This window comes from Miniopterus natalensis, chromosome 14 (assembly GCF_054644295.1).
Source record: "Miniopterus natalensis isolate mMinNat1 chromosome 14, mMinNat1.hap1, whole genome shotgun sequence".
Taxonomy (NCBI): domain Eukaryota; kingdom Metazoa; phylum Chordata; class Mammalia; order Chiroptera; family Miniopteridae; genus Miniopterus; species Miniopterus natalensis.
The window spans coordinates 59,024,179-59,038,460 of NC_142094.1; the positions used below are offsets into that span (position 1 = coordinate 59,024,179).

General features: G+C 57.7%; 1 protein-coding gene across 10 annotated transcripts in view; it reads left to right on the forward strand.

Moving 5' to 3' along the window:
- The window catches only part of FGFR2 (fibroblast growth factor receptor 2), an 87,743-nt gene extending 73,816 nt beyond the window's left edge, over positions 1 to 13,927 (forward strand). For 6 of the 10 annotated variants that reach the window (XM_087824068.1, XM_087824072.1, XM_087824074.1 and 3 more), the window contains 7 exons: positions 1,676 to 1,786; positions 3,411 to 3,601; positions 5,170 to 5,292; positions 6,068 to 6,138; positions 7,713 to 7,850; positions 9,213 to 9,318; positions 12,275 to 13,927. In XM_087824068.1, the coding sequence (XP_087680194.1) occupies positions 1,676 to 1,786; positions 3,411 to 3,601; positions 5,170 to 5,292; positions 6,068 to 6,138; positions 7,713 to 7,850; positions 9,213 to 9,318; positions 12,275 to 12,439 (905 nt within the window). In that variant the 3' untranslated portion in view covers positions 12,440 to 13,927. Of the gene's footprint in view, positions 1 to 1,675; positions 1,787 to 3,410; positions 3,602 to 5,169; positions 5,293 to 6,067; positions 6,139 to 7,712; positions 7,851 to 9,212; positions 9,319 to 12,185 lie in introns of all 10 variants that reach the window. The other 4 variants (XM_087824070.1, XM_087824071.1, XM_087824077.1 and 1 more) reach the window with 1 other exon arrangement.
- Positions 13,928 to 14,282: the final 355 nt, after the last annotated feature.

A 14,282-nucleotide genomic window follows, 5' to 3' on the forward strand; every position in this document is an offset into this window, starting at 1 on the left:
ACTCCGTGTGAGCCTTCATTCCCTCCATCCAGGGTGGGCAGGAGGGTGACGGTGTTTGTATGGAAAATAAGGCAATAATTAGAAATGATCACAGGCGTAAACTCCCTGTTTCCAGTACTCACAACTGTCAACTCCTTTGGCCCCCCCAGTACCTGAACGTGCTTAGAAAGTACCAACTCGCACGTAGTTTTGAAGCCACGAGTCTGGGTGGCTCCTAAGGAAAACGGGTGTTTTGAGCTGCTCCCCGCCTTGGGGCCCGATGCGGAGGAGGACTGTGTGCCCTCACCCCGGGGGTTGGCTCCACCCACAGAGGCAGCCCCTGCTGGGCCGCCCCGTGTGTGGCAGGTGTCGTGGGCTGAGTGCCCCTCACCAGCCTCGGCAGCCCCTGGGCACGAAGCAGGGGGAGTGGGGGGCCCGGGCTTCCTGTCAGTCGGCAGAGCTGACTCGGGCTGTGGGGCGCAGAGGCACCTGGGATGTAACAGGGAGGCCTGGGGGCTCCTTTTCTCTCGTTACGCGCGGGCCAGCTCCCCGTGAGGGCGGAGCAGGCGTGAGCCCCGGAGCCCGTGAGGAGCCCGTGCCGTGGCCTGTGGGCTCCGAGCTGGAGGGGGGCACCTGAGTGTGGGGGGCACAGGTGTGGCCGGTCCTTCCCCGGCCGGGGCTCGGCCCTCCAGGCCGCGTCCATGCAGATGGCGCCTCCCTCCTGAGTCCCGGGGGCTTTCTGCACGCGGCTCCCAGCCCTGCCCCGTCTCACCTTTGTGGGGAGCCCAGGTTTTTCCACATTGATTAGCTCGCGGGGGTCACGTGGGAAAGTCTCGCTACCCTTCAGAGGCTGCGAGCCGTGGACACAGGACTGAGCCAGTCTAGGCCGAGGTGATGGCCGAGGGTTGTAAAACTTCCGGTTTTTAGGGATGGAACCTCAGCCCCCTTTGAGGGGCCCATGGACGGATGGACCTTCACTCGGAATGTGTGCGTGCACACACAACACACCCCACACACCCCACCCCACACCCCACAGCACACACAACACACACCACACACCCCACCCCACACCCCACCCCACACCCCACAACACACACAACACACAATACAAACCACATACCACACACACCACATACCCCACACCCTACACCACGCCCCACAACACACAACACAACACGCAATACAAACCACACACACCACACACAACACAATGCACCACACACACACAACACATACACTTTTGTACACAATTTTGGGTCCCTCCTCCCCATCTGTGAAGCCCTGAGGGTTGTGAGGGCTGAGTTAGCGGCACTGGGTCTGGAGACGGTCTAGTGACTAGATGCCTGGCCCCCCTTCCCTCCAGATGCTCCCACAGTTTCAGCCCCGTGGTTTGGGGTGGTTCTGAGGCACCTCAGCTCTGCCAGAGGACGGAGTCATTTCACGAGAGTCAAACACCCCACGTTTGCTGGTAAAGAACCAGCCCCCGCGTCGGAGGCCTGTGTTCCTTCTAGTTCCGACTCGTGACCCTGATGACCCCAAATTAGCTGCTGGGCCCGGGGCAGGACCGTTCCCCGCCCAGGCCTTTGGTTCTAAAATTCAATTTCATGCTCTTTCAACTGCGTGCTCAGCAGCTCACCACAGCCACGGGGGGGTTAGAGGAAACGCACCGATTTCTAATGTGCCCGGGTGTTTGCAGATGACGCCACGGAGAAGGACCTCTCTGACCTGGTGTCCGAGATGGAGATGATGAAGATGATGGGGAAGCACAAAAACATCATCAACCTGCTCGGGGCCTGCACCCAGGATGGTGAGCAGGGGACCCCTCCGGGTTCCCCGGATCCGTTAGTGTCCCTCGGGGACAGTTGGACTTGCTCCCAGAGCATCTCAAGCGCATGTATGAAGTTCTCTTTACAGTCTCCTTGGGGAGACGCTCCTGGCCCTGAAGGCACAGGGCACTTGGTGACGGCCCCTGGGGGCCGGGGGAAGGAAGGTGGGTGTTGGGTGACCTTGGACGAGGGGGCCTGTGGGGTCCTGTTTGCAGGGCACCCCCCGCCCAGGGTGCTTGGAGAAGGCATCTCCTCAGGCTTCTGTTCTGTGCTTGCTGAGAGATTTCTCACAATAAAGCCCTGCGCTCTGGTCGACAAGTTCTCTGAAAGTGGGGGTGGAGGAAGCCGGGTCCTGCTATGGGCGCAGGTGGCTGGGCCCCCGAGAACAGGAGAGCGGGCCACGGGGGCCCGTTGTCTTCCTCGGGGGCAGAGAGACCCCTGCCTCTCTTGCCGAAGAGCCAGCTGGCACGTCGGGGACCAGTTGTACGATAATTAATAAGCTCGAACAGGCCCATCTTGGCCCCAGCAGTTCTCTAGGTCTGTACCAGGAGTCGGGAGATGTTTTCTGTAGAGGCTGATGGTAAATATTTTCGGCTCTGTGGCCGCAGTTGTGTGGAAGCAGCCACAGTCATGAGTGGGCCTGGCCCTGTGCCAGGAGCTTAATCACAGAAACAGGCAGTGGGCGGGGTTTGGCCTGTGGGCGCCGGCGCCTGTCGATAGCACAGGTGGAGAGGTGTGTGGAAGGGCGGGCGCAGGATGGCCATTGCACCCTGATGGCCGGAATCGGGGAGCAGCCTGTAGGGAAATGGACAAACCCAGTGGGGCGTGTGTGTGTGATAGAACATACAGGCGCACGTCGGAGATGCTGCGGGTTCGGCTCCAGGCCACCCCAATGAAGCAAGTCACACGAAACTTTGGGTTTCCCAGTGCATATAAACATTGTGTTTACGCTGCACTGTGGCCTATTAAGGATGCAATAGCATTATGTCTAAAAAGCAATGTACATACCTTAATTAAAAAATACTTCATTGCCCTGGCTGCTGTGGCTCCGTGGTCCCAGATTTGATTCCCGGTCCAGGGCACGTACCTGGGTTGCAGGTTCAAACCTGGCCCCAGTCTAGGCACGTGCAGGAGTCAAGCAACCACAGTGCCTCTCACGTCGATGTTTCTGTCCCCCTCCCACCCCCATCCACTCTCCAAAACTCAGTGGAAAAGATATCCTCAGGTGAGGGGTAACAAGAAATAAAAATAAAAACAATATGCCACTTATTGATATACATAGATGCATGTAAAATAGTTAAAATGGGCTAGAAGGAGCACTGCTTTCCAGAGGGCACAGGTGTGAGAACTTAGTGACCAGGGAAGGACACTCAGTGTCTTTGGTCAGTTTCTCAAAGACATGAGGTTCTCTCGGCCAACTGTAGACCGTCATTTTGGGGAAATTAGAGAGCAGGTGTTCGATCTCCGTATGCTTTTCTGTGTGTTTAAATGAAAACAAACCGAAACAAAAGCCCTGGGTCGTAATAACTAAACCAGCTTTGCCGAGCAGCCCGAGGGCGGATCCCGGGTTCGCCGTCTCAGGGAGCTTGTCTCGTCCACCCACAGGGCCTCTCTACGTCATAGTCGAGTACGCCTCGAAAGGCAACCTCCGCGAGTACCTCCGGGCCAGGAGGCCTCCCGGGATGGAGTACTCCTATGACATCAACCGCGTCCCGGAGGAGCAGATGACCTTCAAGGACTTGGTATCCTGCACCTACCAGCTGGCCAGGGGCATGGAGTACCTGGCCTCCCAAAAAGTGAGCTCACATTCTCCCCGGTTGGGTGGATTTAGGTTTAAAGTGTCTCTGGAGCAGACGTGCTCATTCGCTACGTCAAGCCCCTGCCTGTGTCGTGCAGCCTGGGAAACGCTGGCTGCATTACTCACCTTAGCGTGAAAAGCCAGAGCACCCCATGAACCTCCAGCGACACTGCGGAGGTGAGCGGGGGTGGTGACTCCTCTGGACGGGGCTGGGCGTGACCGTCCCAGGAGTGGGCCTCCAGGTGGAGCGCAGCTGGTTTAGGGCACGCGGCCTTTAATTCTCATGGGGGGCTTTATTTGTTTTGTTTATTGAGTTTTGGGTTATAGACTTCCAGTGTTGTGTTTATGGTCTTGAGTCTGAAGTATGCTAAAAGTAAAGATCAAGAGCAGCGATATTTTAGTAACATCCCATCCTGGGTATTACCTGGGTTTATTTCGTCTGATTTAGCAGGATGACCCTCTGCAGGCAGAAGTGGGCCAGGTCCCCCTGCGTTCCAGGAAAGCCACGTGCGATGGAGCTCAGAACATTCGTTACCCTGAGAGCAGCTAGATAGGTGCCCAGGTGCCCCCTGGGCACTTAGGATGACTCAGGACCGTTGTTGGCCCGCACCTGGGGGGCTGCGCAGCTCCCTTCTTGGGCACAGGTGGGGTCAGACCTACCTGCCCTGGAGCCTGGTGCAGCCTCAGGAATTCCTGGGGTCCCCAAAGAAGAGAGTCTCTAGTGGGCGTGGACCTGCAGTCACCTGGGGGCCGGGGCTCACCTCAGGAGACCTGGCCGTGGGAACCAATGAGGCGGTTTGGGGAAGGGGGTGGAGCTGAGGCCAGAGGAGGGGCACTAGAGGCAGGAGTGCGTGAAGAAGTCTGGAGTGTGCCCCTCTGCCCGAGAGAGACCAGGAGGATGGGATTAGGGGAGGGGAGACCTTGAATTCGAGGTGCCAAGTGGGCATCTATGGGGGAACGTCCCATAGCAGTGGTCCCAGGAGAGCGGTCATGCTTGAGAGAGGAACCTGTAAATCTTGGGCACGTATCTAAGCAGGGAAGCCGTGAGGATACATGGAAATAGACAGAATCGACGGGACGATTCTTCTGTCTGGGGTCAGAGGCAGCGAGGAGGCGGCCAAGGAATCTGAGAGGGTGGGGAGAGAGGAGGGGTGGGGTGGGACGCTTGGGCCTGACCTGAAGCTCGTCCTAACCTTTAGATGGGCAGGGGTGGGAACAGGTCGCCACGCCTGAGCAGTGACCGCGAGGCGCAGACCAGGTGATGCTGGCGGCCGGTCGGCCAGCTCAGCTCTTTAAGGTCTGGCTGTGACGGGCGCAGCAGGTGTCGCGATGAAAGGCCTCAGGACGACCTAACGCGGATCTTGTGTGAGGGACGCGGGGGGCGCCGGTCGCCTGCAGGCGGAGAGTTCCTGGGTCGGCCTGCGCGCCTGGAAGGGGTTGGGGCCTCGGTGCTTTACGTTTACTTTTAATGAGAGAGGAAATGGGGGTTTTCGACTTGAGATGCTGGAAGAAATGGGTCCACTTCTTTGGCCCTGGAGCGTGCTGAGATGAGCTTTCCCCCCTCAGTGTATTCACCGAGACCTGGCGGCCAGAAACGTCCTGGTGACAGAAAACAATGTGATGAAAATAGCGGACTTCGGGCTGGCCAGAGACATCAACAACATAGACTACTACAAGAAGACCACGAATGTGAGTCTCCGGCAGCGATGGGGGGCCGGCGGGCCCCGGGAGACAGGCGATGGGCGGGCAGAGCTGGAGGCCCCGGTGGGGCTCCTTCCTCTGCCCTTGGCGCCTCCTCTTTGGCCTCTCTCCTCGCGAACTCCTCGGCGGCCGACCTGGGCTGCGTTCAGGAAACGCCCCGCGGGTGCGAAACTCCCGTGTACAGAACAGGGCGCAGCCCCTGGGGTCTTCCCAGGCTCTTGGTCAGGACCTTTCCCTGCAGGGATTAGGGCAGGGGAGCTTCGGGGTCAGTTTTTGGTCTCGAAGCTGGTCGGGGTGTGTCTGCCTGCTGGGGACAGCGGTGACCCCGAGGACCCAAGGGAACGGCATTTGTAGTGTTCCCGGCTCAGGTGCTCGGACCATACGCCTGAATCTTGCAGGCCGTTGTCAGGGCACATACCCGGGTTGCGGGTTTGATCCGCGGCCGGGGCGCATCCAGGAGGCAGATCCATGTTTCCCTCCCCCTCCCTGTCTCTCTCAAGTCGATGGACAGATCCCCGGGTGAGAGTGAATAACTAAAAAGGGACCACACCTGTAGATACAGACTTTAAAAGAGTTTCCAAATCTGTGCACCCCCCACCTATGTGTGGTCCCCCCCGAGCTCATCTCGGCTCTGACGCCCGGCCCCTGGGCATCGTGAGAAGGTCGTTCGTGTCGGCTTTTAAAACAGGGCGCAGCCCAGCCGAGCCCACTCAGGTGGACCCATTTCAGCGTGCTGTTTTTCTCGTTTCTTCCGCGCGTGCAGGGGCGGCTTCCGGTCAAGTGGATGGCCCCGGAGGCCCTTTTCGACCGAGTGTACACCCACCAGAGCGACGTGTAAGTAGCTGCTTCCCCGGCGTCTCCACGGCATCGAGTCGCGCACACGTCCCTGCCTCTCTCTGGTGCCCGCTGCCTGGCACACGTTCGCAGGAGCTGCGGGAGAGGGGGCGGGTTTTAGGGAGGCTGGAACCAGAGCCCGTTACCGCCCTTCCTGGCTTCGAAGCGCAGGGGACGAGGGACCGCTCACGTCCTCCCTGCCGGAGCAGAAGGTCCCGCGCCATCCGCCCCACCTTGAATCTATTCACGATGTGCCGCTGCAAAGCTCCTGGCGAATTCGCCAGGCTGGTGGCATGTTTTTGCTCCCTTAACGAAGGGATCCTGACACTTTCCCCTTGAGGGTGTCTGAAGAATTCCCCCGTCCCAGGTCTGTCCTTAGGGGGGTGGCTGAGGGGGACATGGGCCTGCTCGGGTGACGTCTGCAGGGCCGCTCGCGCTGTGTGTCCCTGGAGAACATTCGGGTCTTGTCTTAGCATCCTTGGTACTTAGAGAACTACAGTGAAAACTAGATCCTGATCCTGTCACGATGCGCTTAAAAATGCTGCCAGGGTCGGGCTCCACCCGGTGTTTTAGGATCGTCGACCTGGAAGTTTGGTTGAGAGATGTTCCCGTGGTGGGAAGGGGGGCGCAGGGCGCAGAGGATCTCTCTGCTGTTTTTGCCAGTTTCCACGAGCCTGTAACTGTTCCGAAATGAAGAGTGTAAAGAAATCAGCTGAGCTATGTTTTGCGGGAGCGGGAGGGTTTTGGGGTCGGCACGCGTCCACGCCGTCAGCAGTCCTGGGAGGCGGGCGTCGCGGCCCCGTTTCCGCGGTGAGCTCGCGACCCGTGTGCACTGCCTTCCTGCTCTGGTTCTGCACAGACCGGGGACAGTTATCTCAGAAACTTGCCGGCGTAGAGTCGGGAAGGGTGTGTTTCTGGAGCCACCACCACACAGACAAACGCAGGGTTCTCGGCTCGACCACCCCAGGGTGGAGCCTCCTAAACGAAGCTCAGAGAGTCCCACGGCAGGGCCGGGTGTCAGTTCTGCCCCAGGGAACCTGTCCGGTTCCCGTCGTGTGGAACTCGCCTGGGCGCAGGGCCCCCCCCTCCTCACAGTAGCCCGGGCCCCCCCCCCCCCCCCGTGACAGTGAGCCAGGAACCCTGTGCCCTTAGATGCCCCGCCGCCCACACCGGGCACCCGTTACCTTGAGAAATTAGCTGGCCAGCCTCGTCCTGCCCACGGCCCATCCTGGCGGGTCACAGCCCTGGGCCACACAGGCCGAAGGAAGCGTAGGAGCTGGGACCTCCACGTTGCTGACGCTGCCTGGAAACGACCGACTTTAGGAGGGAGGAAGGAAAAAGCCCATAATCCCAGACCTCCGTCGAAAAGAGAAAAGCGCGATGGTTTATCACTGCTTAGTGTCGCCTGCGGGGGGGGCAGGAGGGGCAGGAAGGGGCACGTGGGGGGACCCGCAGGAGGCACGCTCGGGTCCTTGGTCTTTGAGCGGGAAGAGACGGGTGCTTATTGAACGGGGCCCGTCTGGCTCCCTGGGATTCGGTGCGTGAGTAACGCTCTGCTCTCCCCTTCCTCGTAGCTGGTCCTTCGGGGTGCTGATGTGGGAGATCTTCACCCTCGGGGGCTCGCCCTACCCAGGGATTCCCGTGGAGGAACTGTTCAAGCTGCTAAAGGAGGGGCACCGGATGGACAAGCCGGCGAACTGCACCAACGAACTGTAAGGGCCGCGTCTGTCCCGCCGCCCAGCGCGCTCTGACTTGCGCCGGTTTCCCGAGGCCCCCGACCTTGCAGATGTGCCCCCGGGAGGCAGGGCTGGGGCGGCCTGGGCTCCATGCCTGACAGCGGGCCTGTCTGGGAGGCGCAGCCTTGGGGGGGTGTGCCGGGAGCTTTCAGTCGCAGGGTGTCAGGCTGCCCGGCAGGGGCCCCCGACTTCACAGTGACGTGGGATGACCCGGGGCCGCATGCGGGGCCTTGCCACTGACTCCCCTCAGAGACAGGACGATACACCTGCCCCCCAACGAGCTAGAAAGCCGAGGGGCCGCCGGCTGAGCGCAGGATGGGTCAGGGCACCAGCCAGTCCCCCCTCGCTGCCGGTGCCCTGCCCGGGACAGAACGCGGAGGTCGGTGCTCCTGCAGCCCCTTTGTGACCACTGGAAATGCTCTTGTAGTTTAGCACCAACCGAATTTCCTCAGAGCCAGTGCACTAGTGTCTGGTTACCTGCGGTTGGGCCCGTACTTCAGTGCAGAAGATTAAAAAGCTGTCCAGGTGCCACCCTTAGGGTCGCAAACTGACTGTAAAACTGCGAGCCGGTCTCTAGAAAAACCCGCCCCACGTGGCCGGTGGAATTACGCTGTGTTTGTGACACGGACGTGTCTTGCGCGGTAAAATCCGCGCTTTGGAAAGGAGCCCCCCTCGGCCCCCAGGAGGACCTGAGGGAGGGTTGACCTGGAGCCTGCCGTCTGTTGTGGGCGTTCGTGGGGATCTCGCGTCTGATCCCGTGAGTGCCTGTCGGTGGGCGTCGGCCGAGTGGCCGAGTCTTACTCCATGTCCTATAAGGCGCTGATTGTGCTCCCCGGCCGTGTTGCTCCTCTGACATAGGTCTGTCCAAACCCATAATCGAGATAAGGTTGGGACCTGGGCCTGTCCGGACTTAATCCGGAAGTCGGTGGGCGGCCCAGGGATGGCGGATTGATTCGGAAGAACCTGACTTTAACGTTGTGGTTTTCCAACTTCACTTCCTTTTTAAACTGAGGAACCTTTGTCCGTTAGACTCGTTGGAAGAAAACCCCAAACACCAGGTGTAGATACTGTGAAGCCCGTGACGCTGAGCACACAGGCTGCCTTTCTCGGCGGCCGGGCACCGTCCTCAAACATTTTGGGCAGAGATGTTTCTGTAAATGAAACTCCTCTTCGGGGCACCGAGCGGCGACGATTTCGGGAAAGTAGAAACCTCTGACTGAGGGGCTTGGAGGCTCTGATACGTTCCCGCGGTTCAGGGCCTCGGCAGGGGGCCCGTGACGGCGGCTGGCGGCCGTGCCGGTGCTCACAGGGCTAACGCAGCGGGCATCGGCCTTGCAGGTACATGATGATGCGAGACTGCTGGCACGCGGTGCCCGCCCAGAGGCCCACCTTCAAGCAGCTGGTGGAAGACCTGGACCGCATCCTCACGCTCACCACCAACGAGGTAGGTAGGAGGCTCCCCCCGGCCCCGGCGGCTCCACAGGGTCCCCACGGGTCAGACAGAGTCAAACTGCGTCTTCCCCGAACCCGGATTTTTCTCAGAACTGGGTTTTGAGAGCAAAGCCCGAGGGCCCTGCGTGGGGCTGCCCCTCACCGCGGCTGCGGGCGCCGGGCCCAGGGTCTGGGGGGGGGGGGGCGGGCGGGGTGGCCAAAGAAACGTCCAGCACAGCATTGGGGTTGGCGTGGGAAGGAGCCTGGGTGGACTCTGGTCATTGGTGCGCGAACTGCTGATGTTTGGGTACCAACGGGCCCGGGCGCCCCAGGTCCCGCCCTTCCCCCTCCACACAGCAGGCGACCCAGTCAGCCCGTAGCCCCGCCGTGGCCCCACCGTGGCCCCGCCGTGGCCCCACCGTGGCCCCGCCGTGGCCCCGCCTGGTCACGGCCTGTGCTTGGGGCCTTCATCTCCGTGCATGTAAACTACACATGGTTCCTGATAATGAGTGGCTTACGTGATTTTTAAGGGAGAACTTGTACCTTTTGCTAAAATATTTATCTTCTAGAAAATAGGCAGCACCTCTGCCGACTGTCGCTCACGGTCTAGTTCGTCGCGTCCGGGGCCGCTTCCTTGTGCTCGCGGAGTAGACGCTGTGGTGGTGGAAGGAGCGGGATCTAAGCAGGGAGGGCAAACCCGTGAGGCCGGAGAGACCCCGCGACGGAGAGAGATCGTTGGCCAGCGAGTCTTTTCCCCTCAGTGAGGGTGCAGAGCCCCTTCAGACAGGACGGGAACCCCAAACCCACAGTTGTCACAACAAGTCAAAGGTTAAAATGGCGTAAATATCTTAGAAAGAAAATAACACGTTTATCGTTGAATAACACACTCACTAGCTTCAGAGTGATTTAGACGAACCCAGCGCTGTGGCGCGAAGCCTCCGCCGGCCGCGCTATCGGCTGAGCCTGCCTGCGGCTGATAAGCGGAGAGCTTGCGCTTAAGTGAACGCAGCTGACCTCCAGAAGTTGAAAGGAAAGTAGCAGTTCAAGGGGAAAGAAACCAACTTTCTTCTCCTGCCAAAATTGTTGTTTCTAGTATGAGTTCCTTTAACGCAGGGCTTGGAATCCACGGATATTCCTCTTTTCCCATTTACGGCTTCATTTAGACACTAGAACCGCTGAAGTTCCGTTTTAATGGTCTTACGTCCACTCTCCACGCTGGGTATTTATATGTTTACATTTAACGTGGGCCCGTCCCCACTGAAATTCACATCCCGCGTCCTTAAGCAAAAAAGCAGAGTCCCACATTGTCTAGCGGATATAAAAATCGAACTTTCTTTCCTTCTGAAAATCATTACCACATGGGCAAGAAAAATGGTTCCATTTAGGACAGAATTTCATTTTTATCATTGTAAGCAAAAAGCGCCCTTTGATGTGGTGGGTGTGTTTGTTTCCAGTTGTGCGGTTAATGCTGATGTTGTTGGAGCTGACACATCCCCCTTCTCAGGCGGGACTCTCCTTGCCAGCCCGCGTGATGAATTATAGTGGGTCGTTTGGTTTTTTTGTCTTTTCAAATGTGTAGTCGCCAACATTCTGTGGGCTCTCTCCTGATAACCCCGAGGCCGGGGGTGCTGTGGTCGGCACTTCTTGCCGCCTCTCGGCGAAGCCGTGTGTCAGACGGGCTTTGCGCCGGGCTGTGTGGGCAGAAGACCCGGCGCAGGGAGGCTCTGAGGCCCGGGAGCTCCCCGTTCAGCAGTCTCTCCATAGTTTTAGAGTTGGGGTCTGCAGACCGTTTCTGTAAAGGGCCAGACAGTAAATTCAGGGTGTCCCCCAAAATGTATATGCACTTTAACAGCTGATTCTCGTACATTCTGAAAATGAAATGTATTTTAATAAACGCCACCTTTATAATTCTTCTAAGTGTGTGTATACATTTTGGGGGGACACCCTCGGCTTCGTGGGCCGTATGGTCCTTGTGGTCCCTGTTGCAACAGCTCCGCTCCGCCTGTGTCGAGACAGCGACGAGTGTGTCTCTTTTCTGGAGAAACTGGATGGACCCTCACATTTAAATTTTATGTGAATTTTGTCATTTTATATCATTTTAAATGCCATGAGATATTCATCCTCTTTTGATATTTTTCCCCCCCTAACCATTTAAAAATGTTAGAAACTGCTCTTAGCTCCCGGGCCGTCCGAGCCCAGGGTGGTGCTCACCCTGCCCCCGAGTCAGAGGCAGGGCCACCCTGGGCCAGCCTGGGGGCCGCGCCACGGGAGCCACGGGGGGCAGGGGGCCGTTTCGAATTCCAGACCTTCAACACTGTGAAGCTGGAACCTCTATTTTCCTACACTTTCCCTGGACAGTCTGTTGTGGTTTTAACACCCTTGCGTCCATCCAAGGGTTTTGTGACCCTGTGTATGTTTCGAACTCAGAGAGCTTCCCAGAGTTGTCTGTGAATCAAGTTATCCCAGAAACTACGCAATAGTCAAATGTAATTTGTGAAATAAATATTTCTGGTCTAAACTATTTAGGGGCCTGGGGAACCCATATCTTGTGCGTTTTCATTGTGCTGGGGCTGGGATTTGAACCCTGGGCACCAGCGAGGGGGCAGAGACTAAACAGATCCTTTGGGTCCGAGCTCCTGCCGTCCGTCCGGCGAGGCTCTAGCGTTCCCCCTCGCCAGTCGTTTGTCCTGACGGGTTAGAAGGGAAAAGTAAAGGGCAGCCTGGAGGAAATAGGGGTGGGGTCTGCAGGAGGCCTTTGTGCAGCCAGGTGGGCAGCGGGGTCTCTGCACCTTCCGGGGGCCCCCCGTCCCGTCCCAGCTCCCGTGTCACCCTTTCCGGAGCCTGCAGTTGAAATAAAAGTCTTCTCTTCCCTTCTTTCAGGAGTACTTGGACCTCAGTCAGCCTCTCGAGCCGTATTCACCTTGTCCTGACCCGAGATGAAATAAAACGTCTCTCTTCCCTTCTTTCAGGAGTACTTGGACCTCAGCCAGCCTCTCGAACAGTACTCACCTAGTTACCCCGACACCAGGAGCTCCTGCTCTTCCGGGGATGACTCTGTGTTCTCTCCGGACCCCATGCCTTACGAACCATGCCTCCCTCAGTATCCACACGTAAACGGCAGCGTTAAGACATGAGCGAGCTTGGCCTCCCGGTCCCCACACGGGCGGCCCCAGGAGCCTGGCTGCACTGAGCAGGGGGGCGATGCCCCCGGGAGCTGCTGTCCCCACTTGTATATACGGATCAGAGGAGTAAATAATCGGAAATGTAATCGGCACACGTGTAAAGAGTTTATACGGTTGGAAACTCGTCACCTTCGCCAGGGGAAGAACGTCCCTGGGGCGAGGGATGGACTGCGTGGGCCACCACGCGCCTGTGGCCCGCTGTGGGCGCTGGCTGTGGACCAGCCGGACTCGAGGCAGACGCACGTCCTGCCTTCCTTGTGAATTTTGTAATAATTGGAGAAAATATATGTCAGCACACACTTACAGAGCACAACGGCAGTACAGAGGTGCTGGGTGTATGTAAATATATTCAAATTATGTATAAATATATATTATATATTTACAAGGAATTATTTTTTGTATTGATTCTAAATGGATGTCCCAGTGCACCTAGAAAATTGGTCTCTCTCTTTTTTTAAATAGCTATTTGCTATAAATGCTGTTCTTACCCAGAGTTTCTTAATTTCCACCGAGCAGAGGTGGAAAAAATACTTTTGCTTTCAGGGAAAATGGTATAACATTAATTTATTAATGGATTGGTAATATACAAAACAATTAATCATTTATAGTTTTTGGGGGTTTTTTTTGTAATTTAAGTGGCGTTTCTACGCAGGCTGTGCACCGGACTAGTTAATCTACTGCTTGGACCTAACTGGTTATCAGATCCTTTGAAACGAGACATATTTACCGAAGATGACCGATTTGGGGGGAGATAAAGTTGTGTTTAAACTCTGCTGTCCGATGGTTGTTCCTAAGCCAACTGCACGTCTGTGTGGAAAGAACCGGTTAACGGGGTGTTGGGTTCGATGTGCAGCCCTGTCCCTGGGCCCATGTGACCTTTAACTGGACTTCCCCAGACCAGTGGGACCAGCGTTCTCCTAACAAGATGCCTTAATCCATTCCTCAAGGAGGGACCTCGGCCGAGGTGATGGCGAGAGTCCTCCCCGGCGGCTGGCCTCCTGCCCAGAGGCGCGGCCGCCGGCTTCGCCTGCGTTCTCATCCGTGAACCTGGAGAGTGGCCTCCAGATTCGTGGGCGACTCGTCGCAGGAAATGGAAACACCGAGTTCTGCTGATCGTCTGGGAGCCGCGCTTCCATCTTCTTAAGGGATCGCTTCCCGCGGCGCCTGGCAGGACCTCCTCGTGGATCCGGCCCGGCGCCAGCCTCGGGCGAATTCTCACCGTGCGGTTGGGCCCGTAGGGAAGTGTTTTGCTTCCGAGACACCTGCTCACTTCGCCGTAGCCACGCACCACGAATGCGGAATACACTGATTGTACGTGTTATGAAATTGGAGAAAGTATTTAATAAAGCCTGTTAATTTTTATACTGACAATAAAAATGTTTCTACAGATATTAATGTTAACAAGACAAAATAAATGTCACGCAGCTTATTTTTTTAACACTCCTGTCTCACCCGATGGTTTCCTGGGCCGGGCGGGGGGCTCGGTGCTGTTGGTGCAGCTGCAGGGAGGGCAGAGCCGGGGGTTCTTGTTCGTTACAGACAGGGGGGGGGTAGTGCCTGGGACACGTGGATCCCAGGGGAACCAGGGAGGTGGGTTCAAGCCCTGGCTTTGCTGCTCTCGGGGCAGCGGGGTCTCATCGGACCTCTCTGGGCCCCGACTGCTCCCAGGGGAACAGGTGAGAGATGGCGGGGGAGGGAGATTTGCAAAGTGGGAGCTACCGTAGGGGTGGGCGTGGGGTTCAGAGGGGAGACAGGAGGTCGGACCCCCAAACCTTCAGCTGGCTTCCTCCTCATG